The 20,956-nt window shown below is 44.1% G+C and overlaps 1 protein-coding gene across 1 annotated transcript in view; it reads right to left on the bottom strand.

Moving 5' to 3' along the window:
• Nucleotides 1-20,956, bottom strand: part of LOC140202451 (cytochrome P450 2K3-like) — an 82,468-nt gene that overhangs the window by 33,513 nt on the left and 27,999 nt on the right. The window contains 4 exon segments of the mRNA XM_072267316.1: nucleotides 2,858-3,068; nucleotides 16,617-16,725; nucleotides 16,821-16,962; nucleotides 19,817-19,821. Coding sequence (XP_072123417.1) covers nucleotides 2,858-3,068; nucleotides 16,617-16,725; nucleotides 16,821-16,962; nucleotides 19,817-19,821 — 467 coding nt within the window.

The raw sequence follows: 20,956 nt of genomic DNA, 5'->3' as shown, positions 1-20,956 counted from the left end.
ACGACGAAAAGGCCACAGAATCCACAGCCTCCCGCAACTTCCTGTCGTCTATCACGCAGGTTTTAGACGACGGCAGGCGGGAGAGTCTGGATCAGCCACTGACCCTGGACGAGCTGACAGGCTCCATCCGTTCCTTTGGGTCGGGTAAAACTCCCGGAAGCGACGGCTTACCGGCTGAGTTGTACTCGGCTCTGTGGAACTGGATGGGCCCAGACCTGCTGGAAGTGTACAACGCTATGCTTCTGGCTGGCAGTATGCCTGAGTCCATGAGGAAGGGCATCATCACCCTCATCTACAAGCAAAGGGGGAAAGGGAGGACATTAGAAATTGGAGACCCATCTCTCTCCTGAATGTGGATTACAAGATCCTGTCCAAGGCTATCGCCAACAGGGTCAAGTCTGCTCTGGGACAGGTGATCCACCCAGACCAAACCTGTGCTGTACCGGGCAGGAAGATCTCAGACAGCCTCGCGCTGCTGTGGGACACCATCGCCTACGTGCAGGACAGGGGGGTGGATGCCTGCCTGGTCAGCTTGGACCAGGAGAAAGCCTTCGACAGGATATCGCACACGTACATGGCGGACGTGCTCTCCAAAATGGGATTTGGGGAGGGAATCCGGAATTGGATTAGACTGCTCGACACAGACATCCGTAGTGCAGTCCAGGTCAACGGGTGGGAAACAGACAGCTTCCCCATCAGGTCTGGAGTCAGGCAGGGCTGTCCCCTCTCCCTTGTCTTGTTTGTCTGCTGCATAGAACCCTTTGCCGAAGCCATCAGGAGGGATGAGGGCATAAGAGGGGTGACGCTGCCAGGCAGTGGAGGAACCCAAGTGAAAACCTCCCTGTACATGGACGACGTCACCGTCTTCTGCTCTGATCCGAGGTCAGTTCGCAGGTTGATTGGCACCTGCGAACAGTTCCAGCTAGCGTCGGGGGCCAGGGTCAACCGCACGAAGAGCAAAGCCATGCTCTTCGGCAACTGGCCCGACCGATCCAGCGTCCCCTTCACCATCAGGTCTGACCACCCGCTGTCCGATTCCAAGAGCCAAGGTTTGCTGTCGCTGTTCAGCCCAGGAGCAAGTTTCCTGACTGGCGAAGCGAGTGCAGCGAAAGATGCATGAGCCTGCATCACAGTTCACCTTCACTTTCTGAGCTGTGGTTATTCCCCTGGACACATGTGTTGCTGAAAGATCAACTTGGTGCCAGACGCCCTTTGGTCTGTCAGCACATCGAGATGTCCGCAGGGGAATCTTACCGACTGGCACATTCCTGCCTGCGGGAGTACGTGCTGAAGGACGCTAGGCGTGACTACCGCAAAGGCTCGGCAGGGAAGAGCTTCAGTATAGCTCTAAGTTGAAAGTTAAGATATTATCAAAGTATATATATCACCATTTACAACCCTGAGATTTGCTTTCTTTCGGGCACAGTAAATCCAAGAACCATAACATCGAATCAGAAGGACCATGCCCAACAGGGCAAACAGGCGTTGTGCAAAAGGCAGCACACTTTACAAATATAAAAGATATACTAATAAAATGTACACACACATAACTAACTAACACACCGAGGAATTTAAAGTTGCTGACCCCCTCCACCTCTGATCCCCCGATAAGAACTGGTTCGTGGATCTCTGGTTTCCTCCTCCTGAAGCTCTTCGAACTTGTTGAGATTGCTGTTGAGGTCACACTTGGCCAGATTTTCAATCTCCCAGATATATGCAATTTCATCACCACCTAGGATTCAGCTAACAACAACGGTGTCGTCAGCCAATTTAAGTATGGCATTGGAGCTGTGCTTAGCCTCGCAACCATAAATATAAAGCGGGGTTAAGCACAAAGCCTTTTGGTTAGCCTCTCCTATGCTGTGGGAGATTGTGGAGGAGATGTCACTGCCAATCCGAATTCTCTGGGGTTTCCAAGGGAGGAAATAAAGACTCCAATTGACCGAGGGTTCTTCCACTACTGGATAAAGAGTGGCCGAGTCGGGCGAGAAAGCCACTCAATTATTGTGGAAGCATACCATCCCGGGGGGGGGGGCACATAAATAACAGCAATACTAATATTTTAAAATGTATTTTGAAAAGCTTAACGCATTGACTAAGGTGTTGCACGGTTTTTTTCTTGTAAATATTCATCTATTGCAGAAAAAAATACTTGGAGAAGACCTCCTCATGTCCAAACACTGACTAGCTTTATCTAGAACAGGTAGTATCTGCAACAAGAGTTCATTTATTTATTTATTTAGTTACTTACTTACTTACTAATGTTCGGGATGTGGACATCGCCAGCCAAGACAGCATTTATTGCCCATCCCTAGTTGCCCTTGAGAAGGTGGAGATCAGCTGCCGCCTTGAAGCGCTGCAGTCCCTGAGGTGTAGGTACACCCACAGTGCTATTAGGATGGGAATTGAATGATTTTGACCCAGCGACAATGATGGGACGGCGATATGCTTCCAAGTCAGGAAGGTGAGTGACTTGGAGGGGAATTTCCAAGTGGGAGTTGTTTTGGAAGTTTCGAAAGTATTATGTAACTTTTCTCGCAAACACGAGGAAATCTGCAGATGCTGGAATTTCAAGCAACACACATAAAAATTGCTGGTGAACGCAGCAGGCCAGATAGCATCTATAGGACATGGTACAGTCGACGTATCGGGCCGAGACCCTTCGTCAGTCCTGTACCTCTTCCTATAGATGCTGCCTGTTCTGCTGCGTTCAACAGCAGTTTTTATGTGTGTTGCGTGTAATCTTTCTGCCATGTCTGCCAATACTGAATTGAATTGCTAACGATACTCCCAGGCACGCGGTAGGACCGGCACACAGTGTCCAGTCTTTGCTGGTCTCAATCGCGGCTCCTCTTACCTCCATGAGCGTTAGGTGGGGCTTCTTTAGATCCAGGAGGTGCAGGTTCCCGATGATCGGAAGAGGAGTGGGTCCTGGGGGGAAGTTGAGCTTTGCGTGAGATTTAGACCCATTGCGAAAATAAGCGATAATCAACACGGTGAGGGCGCAGAGGAGTACCAAAGTCACAGTATCCAGTGAGTAAGCACCGGGGAAAGACATCGCCCGGCACCTTTTGATTTACGGATTCGTCCAGCAATCAGGACCAGGATTCCGGGGCAAAAACTGAGCGAACTCGGACGCACTGTAATGCCTAGTTCTACAACTGGAGAGACGTTAACCCGCATGCGGAAGGCGTGGCTACGCTCGTTGCTATAGCAACAACCGTAGCCACCCCTCCGAGATTCGCATTGAATAATAAGCGCACCAGAGCAAATAACATTGTAGTCATACAGGGAAGGAGGTGACAATCCACATTCCACTCGCGTGAAACAGAATGTTTTGGAAACGTTCTCCAAGGGTGGTGGTATCTGGGTGAGAAGTTAACGTTTCAGGTTAGAAAGTTATTGACGTCAAAGTGGTTGCATCTTTAGCGTACACCTGTGCCTATAATGTTCTGTTCGGCTGTAAGGTAGAACAGTACATTACAGTTGCACTATGACAAATCACTGAGCGGGAGGGCTGGTAGAGAGCTGCATTTTCACTTAGGGTCGCAGTCAAGGTTAAAAAAAAAGCAGCCCTTCGCGGCAGTTTTTCCAGAGTTGGACTGTGACCAGTCACTGGGCGGGATACATTAGAATGAGCGAATACAAGTGTATCACGCTGGGAACAGTTTTACTACGTACGTAATAGTCTTTCTGTAGAGGCAATGTTTGGGTTGTGATCCAGGTGCCGAGATCGACTGAGGATCGGAGAGTATGAATTTTGGGAAGAGTTGAACTCAACCTTGTTCACATTCGACTGTTTAATTATAAAGGGCCCTTTTTGTTTTTTTTCCTTTTCTTTATGAACCTTTTAGTTAAGTTAGGATTCATAAATATAATTGCTCTAATCATATGCAGTGTGCTGTCTGTTATTTCTTCGCACTGAGTTGTAACCGGGTAGAAATTCACACAAACCAGGCTTTGCGGTGGGAGAGGCGCCTCAGTCTCACCAGTTTGGCCGGACCGGCCTGTGTATTGCCTTAACTCAGCGGCCGAGGAAACCTGGGAGGTTCCACAGGTAAGGCAGCCGCAAGCGGAGTGGCCATTCTTGGAGAGGCTTTGGCTCATCAGGATTGGGCGAAATAAGTATCTGGTAATTTTCTTTTTTCCTTCATTCATGATCTGCCAGGGCGCTGTTAGTGCAGCGAGAATGTCTCCAGGGCAATGTTTTGTTCTATGGGTGAGATGTGGGAATTCGGGAGACCCCCAGCCTCCTGGACAACCACATTTGCACCAGGCCCCCTGAGCTGCAGCTCCTCAGCGAATAAAATTAAGGAAATGGTGAGGCAGCTCGATGATCATGGGCTTATACAGGAGAATGAAGAGGTGATGGATAGGAGCTACAGGGAGATAGTCACCCGTAGGGTGCAGGTAACTGGGTGTCTGTCAGAAGTGGGATAATAAGTATCCCACTTTGGATATTGTTGAGGGGGATGACCTACAAGCGGTGAGCCACAGTGACCGGGTCTCTGGCACTGAGGCTCAGAAGAGAAGAGAGATGAAGAGGACTGAAGCGGTGATAGGGGATTTCATAATCAGAGGAACAGCGACGAGATTCCGTGGGTGTGATAGAGACACCCAGATGGTATGTTGCCTCCCAGGTGCCAGGATCAGGGTATCTCAGACTGGGTCCACGGCAGGGGAAGGTTGAGCAGCCTCAAGTCTTGGTACACAATGACTCCAAATAAAATTGGTAGGATGCATGAGGAGGTCTAGAAGAGAGACTTTAGGTAGCTGGCTTGAAAGCTAAAAAGCAGGACATCCAGGGTAATAACCTCTGTATTGCTGCTTGTGCCATGTACCAGTGGTGAAGAACAGAATGATTTGGCAGATGAATGCGTGGTGGAGGAACTGGTGCAGGGGACAGGATTTCAAATTTCTGAATCATTGGGATCTGTTCTAGGGAAGGCATGACCTGTACACAGGGATGGGTTACACCAGAACCCGAGGGGGACCAATATCCTCGTGAACAGGTCTTCTAGACCAGTACGGGAGGGTTTAATCTAATTTGTCAAGGGGATGGGAATTGGAGTGATAGTGCTGAGGATGGGGTAGTCGGTATTTTATTGCACGCGGTATACGGAATATGGTAGATGAACGTAGCACAATTACCGATGGGCATATATGATGTCATGGACAAAAGAAGATTATAGCTGGGAGCTTAACGTTCAGGGTACATGTTATATTGAAAGGACAGGCTGGTAGGAAGAGGGAATGACATGGTCTGTTGTAAATAAATGTTATCAAATCGTTCGAAAGGGGTGAAGTAGGATAGCAAGGTGTTGCATTATTGTGGGTAGAGCTAAGGATCTGTAAGGATAAATAGACTGATGGGAAATACATACAGACCCCCAAACAGTAGTAATGATGTTGTCTGCAAATTACAATGGAAAACAGAAAATGTATTTCAAAAGAAAAATATTGTGATAGTCAGGAGGTATTTCAATATGCCGGTAGATTGGGAAAATTAGAATGGTGCTGGATCCCAAGAGGGAGATTTTCTAGATTGTCTATGAGATGGCCTTTTAGAACAGCTCATATTTGAGCCTACTAGGGGATCAGCTATTCTAGATTGGGTGTTGTGCAATGAACTGGCTTAAGGTAAAGGAACCCTTAGGGGAGAAGTGATCATAATATGATAGAAATCACCCTGAAATTTGAGGAGAAGCTAGAGTCAGATGTATCAGTATTACAGTGGAGTAAAGAGAATTATAGAGGCATGAGAGAGGAGCTAGCAAAATGTGATCAGAAAAGAACACTAGCAGGGATGAAGGCAGAGCAACAATGGCTGGAATTTCTGGGAGCAATTCAGAAGGTGCAAGAGATATACATCCCAAAGAGGAAGAAATATTCTAAATGCAGAATGACATAACTGTGGCTTACAAGAGAAGTCAAACCCATCGTAAAAGTCAAACAGAGGGCATATAATAGAACAAAAAGTCATGGGAAGTCAGACGAGTGGGAAGCTTTTAAGAGCTAACAGAAGGCAATTAAAAAGTCATAAAGAAGGAAAAATGGAGTACAAAGGTAAAGCAGCCAATAACATTAAAGAGGATACCAAAAGTTTCTTCAGATATATGAAGTGTAAAGGAGAGGTGAGATTAGATATTGGACTGCTAGAAGATGATGCTGGAGACAAGGTTCTGTAATTTTGGGAAAAGGAAATGGTGAATGAACTGATTGAGTGTTTTGCATCAGTCTTCACTGTGGAAGACACTATCAGTACGGCAGAGATCCGAGAGTGTGCTGGCCAGAAGTGTGTGATGTTGCTATAATTAGGCTTGGGCTCTTGAGAAAATAAAAGTTCTTAAGATGGATGGCTGATATGATCTCAGTCATACAGATGGAGAAACTTAGGTTCTTGAGAACCAATTGAATTAAATTTTTTTCGGCTATCTGGGATCCATTTCTTGCTTACCTGGATGAGGCCGGTGGCGTATGAGCAATATTTCCCAAGCTGATTTCTCACAGCCCTCATTTAAAATTCAATGTTTAGTATTTTTGAGCACTTTGTACAATAGGTATCCCTCTAATGTTATGTCTATTTTTTGCTTATTTATTTTTATACATGTCTGAGCTGGTTTGTTTTTGTTGATTTCATTGTTTTTTTTGAAAATTTTGAAAATAAAGTTTTTAAAAAAAGAGCTAACAGAAGGCAAAGAAAAGTCATAAATGAGGAAAAATGGAGTAAAAAGGTAAAGTAGCCAATAGTATTTAAGAGGATACCAAAAGTTTCTTCAGATACATGAAGTGCAAAGGAGAGGCGAGATTAGATATTGGACCACTAGAAGATGATGCTGGAGAGGAAGTCCGGTGAACTGAACTTCGATAATAAATGTAGTTTGAACTTCGAACATTACAATTTCTTCTCTCATTTTGATTTCCTCATCCCCAATATCATCTATTGCTTCCTGTTTTCGTTTCACCATTGACTCCTTTCTTTTTGGTTTTCCATTCATCCAGCTGGACTTCAGTCTTTGCATCTACTTTTACGAGCAGCTTTTTGTCTTCCACTAGAGGTGCATGCAGAAACCTCAATGTATGCAGAATAGATTCTGTTTTTTATACTCGCAAAATCAGCGTAGAGGCAGTTTTGGAGTCCCCCAGTACCTTTCTTAATTTGATTTCCGTTTACCTTATTCCAGGGGATGTGGCTGGATGGATTTCCAATCAAATTGCAGTTGTCCCAACCAATCACATTCCCACAATGCAAGTCCTCCTCTGTATCCCACATATAAGCCCAATGTAGCTTGTTGGTTGTTGTTTCGCTCTGCTGAGAATGTCATTCCCCAGGAGGTGCCTTTTCACCAGTATAAGTTCCTAGCTGGAGATCTACAGGCTCTATAGCTTCAGTATCTTTGAAATGCCATTCAAAGCCATTTTGGGGAATGATTGAAACAGCCATGCCAGTATCCAATTCCAATTTAATTAATTTCTTGTTCAGCGCTGCTGTAAGCCATATTCCTTATCTGTTGTCAGTTTTCACAATGTAAATCTCAAGGCTATACAGTCCTGTGTTAGTCCCATCTTTATCAGATTTTTCATCAACTGTATGCAGATTTGTGATCTTTTTGAAACTGCAACTTTACTTTTTAAGGTTTTCTCTTCCCTGTGCAGATCATTTATTTGTGTGTGTGTGCCTGACATGCTCTTTATATGTGTCTAACTTTCTTTGCATTTTGTGCAAGTTTCACCTTTTAACCTGCATCACTCTGGTGTAATGATAGAGAACCTGCAAAGCATTATGTAAATGACAAAGAATGCTTAATCAAACAACATATTTACTATATTACTTCAATCCAAGCATCCCTTAAAAGCCTCCAATATATTTGACACCACCATACCAGGCAGAACATTCCAGGCATCCAGCACTCTCTGATGAAAACATACTCCTCTCATCCCCCTTGAACCTACCTCCTCCCACCTTCAAGGCATGTCTCTGACATGAGACATTTTTAATCTGGGAAACAGATACTCCCTGTATCTATGCCTCTCATAATCTTATAAACACCTATCAGATCTCCCTCAGCCTTTGGCAATCCAGAGAAAACCACCCAACTTCATCCAGCCTCCCATGACAACACGTCTCCAAACTAGGCTGCATCCTTGTGAACCTCTTCTGCACCCTCTCAAAAGCTTCAATATCCTTCCTATAATGTTGTAACCAGAATTGTGTGCAATACTCCAGATGTGGCCCAACCAGAGTTTTATAAAGTTGCAACAAAACCTCTAGGTTCTTCAACTTATTGCCTCGACTAATAAAAGCAAGTATTCCATGAGCCTTTCTAACCAGATTATTGACTTGTGCAGCCACTTACAAGGATCTGTGAGCTTGAGTCTCACCTCTACCCTCAATCTTTTATGCAGAAGCCAGTTCTGAATCCAAACAGCTAATTTGCTGTGGATCCCATGCATCTTCATCTTCTGGAATAGCCTCATCTGAGGTACTTGTCAAATACCTTACTATAATCAATGCAGACAATATCTACTGCCATACCCTCATCAGCTTCTCTCGGCACCTTGTGAAAAACACATCAAGTTGATAAGGCACTGCCAGCTATGCTCAAAACCATGCTGGCTCTCCCTAATAAGGCTGTGGGTTTCCAAATGCTCATATATACAGTCCCTGAGAATTCTCTCCTGCGTTTTTGCTACAACTGATGTGAGATTCACCTGTCTGTAATTCCCAGAATATTCCCTTGTTCTGCTCTTGCATAGAGGTAGGATAGTAGCCACTCACCAGCTCTCTGGGACCTCACCTGAAGCTACAAAGGGCACAAGGGCTCTGGACAAGACCCCAGCAATCATATATCTTGCTGCCTTCAATAACCTGGGATAAATCCTATCAGGCCCTAGGGACATCCACGTTAGTACCCATTCGGAGGCCCAGCACTTCTTCCTTCTTAACCTCTAAATGCTCTAAAGCATTGAAACACTCAGCACTGATCTCCTAATACTCCACATTATTTTCCTTATAAATACTAAAGCAAAGTACTCATAAAGCATCTCATTCACATTCTCAACATCCAGGCAAATTATCTCCTCTTCATCCTTGAATGGTATCACCTTCTCCCTAGTTATTCTCTTGCTCTTTATGTAGGTATAGAATGCCATGGGATTCAACATAATCCTGCTTTCCAAGGACTTTCAATGGTCCTTCCTGGTTCTTCTAATTCCCTTCTTTTGTTCTTTACTGGTTTCTTTATACTCTTCATGTGCTTCGTATGATCCTAACTTCCAAAGCCTTACATGCTTTTCCTTTTTGGTCTTGACCAAAGTCATCACCTCTCTGGCTATCCAACGTTCCCTAATCTTTACATGCCGGTCCTTGCCTCTAACAGGAACAAACCTTTCCTGTACATGCAGAGTATCTCTCCTGTAACCTTTTATTGCACTCTATAACATTTACACTGGAATGCCTGGAGAAGGACTTGAACCTGCAATCCTTTGAGGGTGACTGGGCATCGCCCATACCTAAGGTGCTGATATTTATGAAGGGGTTTAATGGGATAAGCATTTCTCCCTTGCCAAATAGATTGGTTAAACATTAAAGAACTAATCACACTGATTATTATTTCAGCAGATCATCAGAAAGGTTGAAGCTACAATATTTTCAAATTTCTTGGTGAATGGACAGTGAGATGCTGGGTATGGTGGAGGAGGAGGTGGAGGAAAGGGTCAAGTGCACTGCAGTGGACAGGAAAGTTTTACAACGGGTAGACAGATCTTCCGAGTCCATTTCCAGGACCAGACTACCCAACATCAAACTCGTATACACAGAAAGGTGCAGGAAAGTGCCAGTAACACCATGAAGGATCCCATCCACCCAGCTCTAAGACTGTATGTCCCACTCCCATCAGGGCCAGAGGCAACATAGCATCCACAGCAGAACTACCAGACTCAAATACAATTGTTCTCACCAGGCAGTCAGGCCAATCAACAACACCACCCACTAATCCACCCATCCACACACACTGACAACCACTGTTTTATCATTTCCTGTCAGAGTCATCAAACGTACAGATACTCCTGTGGCCAGCATCACTTTATGGTCATATAATCAATCTATATGCAGTATATAAGTGACCTTATGTATTTAGATCACATTGTATATTTTTATTCTTGTTTATTTTGCACTGCATCAGATCCAGGGTAACAAATATTTCATTCTCCTTTACAGTTGTGCACTGGAAAGGAAATTAAACAATCTTGAGTCTATCATCTATGGAACTCTAGAGTTTTCTCAATTTTTGTGCATTTCAATCTCAGGATGATTTGATTGAGGTTAATAAGCCACTGTGGATTGTTCCTTTATAATTCAGGCCCATGACAAATATCACATTTCACATAAAGAAACATATTTTTATGCTGATTATGAAAATAATGAAAGGAGAAAAATCAAGACAAGTCATGAAATGATGTGTTTGCTTCAGCGATGGACTGCACACACATTCTGGTAATTTGGAACTGAGGTGAAGGCCACGCCAGACACAAGCTCCAGATTGACAACGTTTGGAGGAACTTGAAATCTGAACCTTTGTATCAGGATGGTAAAGAACAGAAAAAGCTCCATCCTGGCCAGGGTCTCCCCTGCACAGGCCCTGCGTCCTGCAAAATAGAGTGGCAGAACAATGTCAATTTTCAAAATACAGAGTTATTCACCCTCACCCCAGGACATTGAACAGTAACATTTCATACTGGGAATGCAGGGTATCTGACCAAAAACGTTAACTCTGTTTCTCTCTCCAAAGATGCTGCCTGGCTTGCTGTATGTTTTCTGCTTTCTTTTTCAATTCAAGCTTCCAACCATCTTGTGTTTGCCGTAGTTCAGACCATTGTTTTGCTTCCTGTCTCCCATCCTCATTCATCTTCCTCGTACACCCCTTCTAGTCAGATTATCTGTCCCCCCATGTGTCTTTGTCACTCACCCAGCCAGCACCACCCTCATCTTTGTAATTTAGTTTCTCTTGATTGTCACCCTGTCATGGACATTCCCTTTGTCCCCCAGAGCCGTCCCAACTTCTCTGCAACTTCAACCATTGTTTCCCAAGTATTCCTAGTTCCTCCAAAAGTACATTAAGCTGAAATGTTAACCTAGGTTCCCCCGTTGTTAACGCTGTCTGACCTGTTGAGTATTTCCACAGTACACTGTTTTTATGTCACAATGTGATGGTATTAGAGAGGGTGTTGAGGAAATCTCTGTGATGTTCCCTGGTTGAATTACTTCAGTTCATGAGGAAAGGTTTAGTGTGTTTTCCCTCATGTGGGACAGTATACTAGGAGAAGTTTTTCTGTGCTGTGTAATATTATGAATCTACACTTAGTGGCAACTTTATCAAGTAGCTCCTGAACCTAATACTGTGTCCATTGAGTTTACATTGTGGTCTTTTCTGCTGTAGCCCATCGACTTCAAGGTTCAACATGCTGTGCACTCGGAGATGCTCTTCTGCACAGAACTGCCACATCATTGGCCAATTAGATATTTGACTTAATGAGTAGGTGTTCCGTTGTACCCATAAAGTGGCCACTGAGTATATAATTGCAGTTATAAAACTGAGGGGTATAGACGGGATCACTGCCTGAGACAGTAGTTTAAACAGAGTTGTTGACAGCATTTAGGAAACATCTGGATAATCACTGAAATTGAATAGAAAATAGCAGTTCCAAGTTCTGGAAGATGTGATTGATACTGATTGGTGCACAGTGGTTGGCATAGAATAGTGGGCAGAATGGCCTGTTTCCATGCTCAATGACTATGACTTATTTTCCACCATCTACATATGTTTGTTTTACCATCTGATATAAACAATCCTTCCGACAAGTGGGCCGAGGTCAGAGGAGAAATCCCACGAACCTACAGTCCAGTAATTTAAACTTCTTACCCATTGAAAAAGGAGTAAAGGCATCTCTCTTCGCAAATTTCCCTTCAGCATCCAGAAAGTTGGAAGGGTTGAAGTCATTTGGGGTTTCCCATTGAGTTTTGTCATACAGCATCGAGGTTAGCAAAGGGATCACTGGTGTGCCCTAAGAATGTAATTTACAATTTTACATTTCTTATTACCTTTGAGAAATATTGCTGAAAATAATCCCACCAGAATGCGGCAGCTATTCCACACTTCAGGTGCAATTGTACCTCTTACAGATCTTCATTGTCCTTCACTCAGTCAAGATCAGTTATGTCCTCACCTTCATTGCATCCTGAGGCCCTTCATTGGTCAGGATCCAGCATGGATACTGTGTGCTCACAATCTGCATTGTCCGCTAGCAAGGGAAGTATGATATGGAGAGCAAACTGTTGTCCACGTTGCAGGCATCCCTCTCCATGCAGCTGATCAATGCAAATGAATGGCAGAGACTGATAAAATTTGGGATCAACAGTGTCTCATAAGTTGCCAGTCAGCATTGAGCTCAATGTAGGACTGCTTTTGGGACTCCATCTCTGGATTGCTCCTTGGGATTTACTCCCAAAGCTTTCCCCATGAGAGATTATAGCCACAAAGCAGTGGAGATTTGAGATCAGAGTTTTCCTTCTCTAGGTGAGCTATCAACCAAGGCTGATTAGTCCCATTTTCCCAAAGCGACTGGTTTTAAAACACCAGTAAACCACCTTTGCCCCTTCACCTGTCAGTAGAAAAGTTTCACCAGGTTTGGATGCAAAGCCACATGTGAAGCACAGGAGCTGGACTTGGTTGTCAGAGGCTATTTGAGTCGCACAGCTTTGGGAGCATTTAATAGATAGTAGGAGCTTATCCCACTACCTCTCCTGGCTATGACCACCTTAAGGAACCAACAGTGCATTGACGTCTGGAATTTCCTGTAAGTTTACGCCTCACTTATCTTAAAGATCAAGTTTAGTTTATTGTTATTCAACCATAAACAAGTTTCCCACCGGATGAAAAATGTTCCTGTAGACTGAATGGCACAACAGAGTTCATATTTCTCAAGCATAACACAAAGTAAAATCACTACTAAATTAACAAATAATACGGTGCATTTATGATGCAATTTAAAAAGTAAACAGTGCAATGCTACTGGATGTCTGTGAAGATGAAGAATTTCAGGTTGTATATTCTATACATTCTCTGATATTAAATGGAACTATTGATCTACTGGTGCTTCATGTGTGATAAGAACTGGGTGGGATAGGGAGCTCAGGAGTCTTATGACCTAGGGGAAGATGGTGTTTTGCATTCACACATGTTCTTGGTCTAATGCTATGGTACGATCCTCCTGATAGTAGGGCGTCAACGAGGTTGTTGAAGGGATGAGAAGGATCACTGGCAATGCTAAGGTCTCTGCATACACTATGCCCTTGATAAATTTCTGATGGGTGGAAGGGAGACCCCAATGATCTTCTCAGCAGTCCTCACAATCCTTTGTCAGGGCGTGAGGTCAGCTGCCTTGCAATTCCTGTAGCAGACAGCGATGCAGCTGGTCAGTACACTCTCGATGGTGCTCCTGTGAAAATAGCTTAGAATGGGAAGAGGACCCTCACTTGCCTCAAACTTCTCAGGAAATGGAGATGCTGTGGTCGTACTGTGGAACCAGGTGATATTGTCCATTATATTCTGATGGGTGGAGAAGTGGGGGAGAAGATGGCGGCGTGACGCAGTGCGCCCGGTCTCTCCGGTGAATGATATTGTATTTGTTAAATAGAGGCCGTGCACAATTCTGATTTGATGGATACGGACGTGGAAGCACGGAGGAACATCTGGAGAAACTTCTGAAATGCCCGGTTCGCTGCTGCTGCTACTGTGCAATCGAGAATCTCTGGAGGGAAGGCCCCAAATCCTGGCTTTGTCTGTTGCTGGTGGCCGGGGCTGGGGTCGAAGTGCTCGGCAGAGATGGTGCTTGGCGTCGGAGGGCTGGTCGGAGGCTCGAAGTTTTCGGACAACTCAGAGTCAGACTGTTGCCGGGTGCTTCCAGGATGCTGCATCGGCAAGTTTGTGGCACTGGAAGCTCATGGCAGGAAGAGAGTTTTCTTCCTTCTCCCGTCTGCGTGAGATGATGGGACTTTCGAGAGACTTTGAACTTTTTTTTACCATGCCCATGGCCTGTTCTTCATCAGTTACAGTATTGCTTGCACTGGTGTAACTATATGTTATAATTATTTGGTTTTTGTCAATTTTTCAGTCTTGGTCTGTCTTCTGTTTCTGTGATATCACACCGGAGGAACATTGTATCATTTCTTAATGCATGCATTACTAAATGACAATAAAAGCGGACTGTGTGTCCTCATAATCTAAAATATTCATTTCCAGAAACTTGGTGCAGCTAATTCTCTCCACGGTTGTGTATGTGCAGTGAGAAGCTATCAGCTTGAAAAAGTCCACAATCATCTCTTTGGTCTTGCGCATATTGAGATTCAAGTTTTTGTGCTTGGACCATTCCACCATCCGCCCTCCATCCTCTCTGCAAGCCGTCTCTTTGTCTTTGCTGATGAGGCCAACCACTGTTGTGTTAACTTAATAACTCAGTTTGAACAGCATCTATCGCTGTCTTCATGGGTCAACAGCATGAACAGTAGCGGGCTGAGCACACAACACTGGATAGTGCTAGTACCTAGCATAAAGGAACTGGAGACATTTCTGCTAGCATGGACTAACTGTGCCATTTCTGTCAAGAAGTCTAGGATCCTGTCAGTACCTCCAGTTGAACTCTGTCTTGTTGTGTGTTTCTCCCTAGCTGTCAGTCTGTGGTTTTGTATTGCCATGTGCTCCTGTCCCCACTCCTGCTCTACTCCGGCCCCTGTATTACTGAGTACTCTGTCTCTCATCAGTTTCTCATTATTACCTGTATTGCTGCCACAAGTGTTTCATTATGCTCCACCTATCATCTCCCTCTCTGTTTATTGCTCAGTGTATTTCAGTCTTGTATTTTCACGTTTGTTGCCAGATTGTGCCAATGAATTTTCCTGAGCGTTTCCAGCATTCATATCTGTAGTCTGTCTGTCTGAATATTGATGCTACCTGTTTCCTGATTCTGGTTTTTGGATTTCTCTGGATGTTCTGATCTCTAGTGTTGTTGCGTGGCCAAGTTGTTAAGGTGTCGGTCTAGTGATCTGAAGGTCGCTACTTCGAGCCTTAGCTGAGGCAGCGTGTTGTGTCCTTGAGCAAGGCACTTAACCACACATTGCTCTGCGACGACACCGATGTCTACCTGTATCGGCCCTAGTGCCCTTCCCTTGGACAACATTGGTGGCGTGGAGAGGGGAGACTTGCAGCATGGGCAACTGCCGGTCTTCCATTCATCCTTGCTCAGACCTGTGCCCTGGAAACCTTCCAAGGTGCAAATCCATGGTCTGATGAGACTAACGGATGCCTATAAATCTGATCTCTGCCTGAACTTTGATGCCGACTTTGTTTGCACCTAGGGATTTGTGACTCAATTAATATCACTGTGTGCACAATACTGGGTCTGAAGTTGGATCCCTGCTCCAGCGTCCTGACAGATACATTTTTTCAAAGAGGTGCTGAGACCCAACGAGGACAGTTTACCCACCAGCTTCAAAGAGACAATTGTATTAAATGCCAAGATGAAGTCGATAAACAGCTTCTTGACATATGAGGCACCATTTTCCAGGTGGGACAGGATGGAGTGGAGTACAGAGGCTATAGCATGTGTAGTGGACTGACCTGAGTCATAAGTGAAGTAGAAAGGATCTAACATAGCAGGAAGATGGGATTTCATGACTGCTCAAATAACCACATGCTCAAAGTACTTTATTGCTGTTGAAGTCAGTGCCACTGGATGGTCATCACTGAGGAGGTTACTGTCACCCTCTTGGTCATCAGGATGATAGTGGCTACCTTGAAACCCAAGGAGACAGTGGACTATTCCAGGGATATATTGAAGATGTCTGTCAGAACTTCTGTTAACTTTGCTGCACAGTCCCTCAGGACCCTCCCAGTATGTTACCAGGCCGCGGAGCTTTATGTGAGTTGACCCTTGCTAGGGTCTTCCTCACATTCGCTGCAGCCAGACAGAGTACCTGCTCCTCAGGGAGAAGGTGGCATTACTTGCTAACACATCACTCTGTTTCCTCTGAAGAAAACCATGTTGACTTTGTCCTATTTTATCATGAACCTACAAGGAACCCAAATCATCCAACAAACCCAAATTATCCTTCATAATCGACACAAACATTTTCCCAACATTGCAAAGGCAGGTAACTGGTCTATAATTTCCTGTCTTTACATCCCACCCTTCCGAAAGAGTGGAGTGACATTTCCAGAGACAGAGCATTCACATTAAAATTGTTCATGATACAAATGGATACAAGAGAAACACAATTAGAACAAAACGCAAAGTCCATTTTACTGCAAGTTGCCCTCCATATCTCATCCGCCCCACCCATGCTTGATGCTTCCAAAAAGTTGAATATGTCAGTTTTTATATGTTATGTAAAATTACACAGAGAAATTTAAAAAAATTAGTGACAAACAATCCAGTTGCTAGTATATGAGAAGCAATCAGTCACTCATTTCACCTCACGTACATTTTGAAGGAAATATCCTTTGAAGTTCAAGTCCTCTGTTGTTGAGTGCATGATGTTCAATGGCACAATGTTAGCAAACCTCTGGATTTCGTGGATCACTGCATTGGTGTACGGCAAATTTTTCCGATCTTCGGTTCTAGGGAACCGCTCTGAACCAATCACGGTGGTGATTTCATCATGGACTTTTTCTGGAACACAAGGAAATAGTTAATGCACTCAGCATCAGGGTTAGAGCATAGATTCTCACATGGGGAAAAACAGCCGTCAATCAGATGCTCCTCACCCTGAGTCTGTGGATATTTCATCATCAGTAGCATAGCCAAACGGAGCGTAGTTGAAGTTGTCTCCATCCCAGCAGCAAACAGGTTGGTCACTGTGGATATCAGGTTGTTTTCATGGAAATATGTATTTGGGTTACCTGATTCCTGCAAAAGACCATAAGACCATTAGACACAGGAGCAGAATTGAGCCATTCAGACCATTGAGTCTGCTCTGCCATTCCATCATGGTGGATTTATTAACCCTCTCAATCCATTCAGCTACTTCTCCCCATAACCTTTGACACCTTTACGAATAAAGAACCTGTTAACCTACACATCAAATATGCTCAATGACTTGGCCTCCACAACCATCTGTGGCAAAGAATTCCACAGATTCACCACTCTCTGGCTAAATAAATTCCTCCTCATGTCAGTTCAAAAGGGATGTCCTTGTACTCAGAGGCTGTGCCCTCTGGTTCTAAACTCCCACATGAAAGGAAATCCACTTCTCAATATTTGCCCTTTCAAATTTCAACTGATTTCAATGAGATCCCCTCATTCAAATGGCGAGTACTGGCCTAAAGCCATCAACTGCTGGACTGTATTCAGGGATTCATCTTTGAGCCTGAGTGAGCATACTGCAGTTGTTACCGACTTCATTAAAACCTGTGTGGATGTGTGTGTGCCTACAAGGACTTACTGTACATTTCCAAACAAAAACCCATGGATGAACCAGGAGGTATGGAGGCTAGATCTGTGGCATTCAAGTCGGGTGATGCGGGCCTGTAACAGAAAACCAGGTATGATTTGAGGAGGGCTGTTGCAAGGGTGAAGAGAGAATTTTGAACGAGGTTGGAGCCGACATCGGATGTACAACAACTCTGGCAGGGTTTGCAAGACATTACTTCCTATAAAGCGAAACCCAATTGCATAAATGGCAGCGATGCTTCTCTACCAGATGAACTCTACACCTTTAAAAAGACTGAACCCTCACAAAGCACAAGGTCCCGAGGGGTTACTTCATAAGACTCTGAAAACCTGCGCTAACCAACTAGTGGGAGTATTCAAGGACATTTTCAACCCCTCATTGCTACGGGCAGAAGTTCCCACTTGTTTGAAAAAGGCAACAGTTATACCAGTGCCTAAGAAGAATAATGTCAGCTGCCTTAATGACTATCGCCTGGTAGTACTCACATCTACAGTGATGAAATGTTTTGTGAGCTTGGTCATGACTAGACTGAACTCCTGCCTCAATAAGGACATGGACCCATTGCCATTTGCCTATCACTACAAATGGTCAACGGCAAATGTAATCTCAATAGCTCTTCACACGGTCTTAGACCACGGGTACAACACAAACCCCTCATCAGGATGCTGTTCATCGACTATAGTTCAGCATTTAATACCATCTTTCCCACAATCCTGATTGAGAAGTTACAGAACCCAGGCCTCTGTACCTCCATCTGCAACTGGATCCTTGAATTCTTAACTGGAAGACCACAATTTGTGGGGATTGGTGATAACATATTCTTCTCACTGACGATCAGTACTGGTGCAGCTCAGGGATGTGTGCTTAGCCTACTGCTCTACTCCCTTTATACCCACGACTGTGTGGCTAGGCATAGCTCAAATATCATCTTTTAATTTGCTGATGATACAATCATTGTTGGTAGAATCTCAGATGGTGACGCGAGGGTGGACAGGAGCAAGATATACCAACTAGTGGAGTGGTGTCTCAGTAACAACCTGGCACTCAACATCAGTAAGATAAAAGAACTGATAGTGGATTTCAGGATGGGTAGGATGAGGGAACACATACCAATCCTTACAGAGGGATCAGAAATGCAGAAAGTGAGCAGTTTCAAATCATAGTCATAGTCATAGTCATACTTTATTGATCCCGAGAGAAATTGGTTTTCGTTATAGTTGCATCGTAAATAATGAAATAGTAATAAAGCCATAAATAATTAAATAGTAATATGTAAATTATGCCAGGAAATAAGTCCGGGACTAGCCTATTGGCTCAGGGTGTCTGACCCTCCAAGGGAGGAGTTGTAAAGTTTGATGGCCACAGGCAGGAATGACTTCCTATGACAGTGTCCAGATCTCTGAGGACATAACCTGGTCCCAAAATGTCGATGCAGTTATACTGAAGGCAAGACAGCAACTATACCTCATTAGGAGTTTGAAGAAATTTGGTATGCCAACAAATACATTCAAAAACTTCTATAGATGTACCATGGAGAGCATTCTGACAGGCTGCATCACTGTATCATATGGGGGAGGCTACTGCACAGGCTGAAAGAAGCAGCAGAGCATTGTAAATGTAGTCGGCTCTATCTTGGGTACTAGCCTACAAAGTAGCCAGGACATCTTCAAGGAGCAGTGTCTCAGAAAGGCAGCTTCCATTATTAAGGTCCTCCAGCACCTAGGGCATGCCCTTGTCTCACTGTTACCATAGGTAGGAGGTGCAGAAGCCTGAAGGCACACACTCAGTGATTCAGGAACAGCTTCTTCCCTTCTGCCTTCTGATTCCTAACTGGACATTAACACTACCTTACTTTCATTAAATATATATTATTTCTGTTTTTGAACAATTTTTAATCTATTCAATATATGTATACTATAATTGATTGATTTATTATTATTATTTCTTCCATGTGAGAGGTGGGCGAGGTACATTTCTAATTAGGGATAGTGTCACGGTTGCAGAAAAGGAGAAATCATGGATGGATGGTCTACTGTGAATGGAAGTCAGAAACAAGAAAGGGGCATCGGATGTTCATTTTTTCGACACCTCCCCCCAATAGTAACAGGGATATTGTGGAACAGATAGGGAGGAAGATTCTGGAATGGTGCAATAATAATAGGGTTGCTGTGATGGGAGATTTTAACTTTCTGAATATTGATTGGCATCTCCTTAGTGCAAGGGGTTCGGATGGGGCACAGTTTGTTACGGGTGTTCAGGAAGGTTTCCTGATGCAACATGTAGATAAGCCAACTAGAGGAGAGACTGTACTTGATCTGGGAAATGAGCCAGGTCAGGTGTCAGATCTCTCAGTAGGAGAGTATTTTGGAGGTAGTGACCACAACTCGATCTCCTTCACTATAGCGCTGTAGTGGGATAGGAGCAGACAATTTGGGAAAACATTTAATTGTGGTAGAGGGAAATAGGATGCAATTAGGAAGGAAATTGGGAGCATTAATTGGAAGCAGATGTTCTCAGGGAAATGCACAGCAGAAATGTGGAATATCTTCAGGGAACATTTGCATGATGTTCTGCATAGGTATGTTCCATTGAGCCAGGGAGAGGATGGTAGAGTTAAAGAACCATGGTGTACAAAGGATGTAGAACATCAAGTTAAGGAGAAAAGAAAAGCTTACAAAAGGTTCAAGAAATTAAATACTGTTAGTGCTCTAGAAAATTACATGGTAGCTAGGAAGGAGCTTAAGAATGGAACTATGACAGCCAGACGGGGCCATAAGAAGGCCTTGATGAGCAGGATTAAGAAACACCTCAAGGCACTCTCTAAGTATGTGAAGAGCAAGAGGATGAGCTGTGTGAGAATAGGACCAATCAGGTGTGATAGTGGAAATGTGTACATGGAGTCGGCGGAGGTAGTGGAGGTACTTAATGAATACTTTGCTTCAGTATTCACCAGGGAAAAAGACCTTGGCAACTGTGCGGATGACCTACAACAGACTGAAACGCTTGAGCATATAGACATTAGGAAAGAAGATGTGTTGGTGGTTTTGAAAAGCATTGTTAGATAAGTCACCCGGACCAGATGAGATATACCCCAGGCTACTGTGCGAAGCGAAGGAGGAGATTGCTGAGCTGCTTGTGATGGTCTTTGCATCATCAATGGGGACGGGAGAAGTACAAGAGGATTGAAGGGTTACAAATGTTGTTCCCTTGTTCAAGAAAGGGAGTAGAGATATCCCAGGAATTATAGATCATTTGAGTCTGACATCAGTGGTTCTCACGCTGTTGGAGAAGATCCTGAGAGGCTGGATTTAAGAGCATTTGGAGAGACATTATCTGATTAGTGGTAGTCAGCATGGCTTTGTCAAGGGAATGTTGTGCCTTACAAAGCCGGATTGATTTCTTTGAGGACGTAACTAAACATATTGATGAAGGTAGAGCAGTGGATGTAGT

The sequence above is a fragment of the Mobula birostris genome, chromosome 9 (genome assembly GCF_030028105.1).
Source record: "Mobula birostris isolate sMobBir1 chromosome 9, sMobBir1.hap1, whole genome shotgun sequence".
NCBI lineage: Eukaryota > Metazoa > Chordata > Chondrichthyes > Myliobatiformes > Myliobatidae > Mobula > Mobula birostris.
This window is presented reverse-complemented; position numbering and strand designations above follow the sequence as displayed.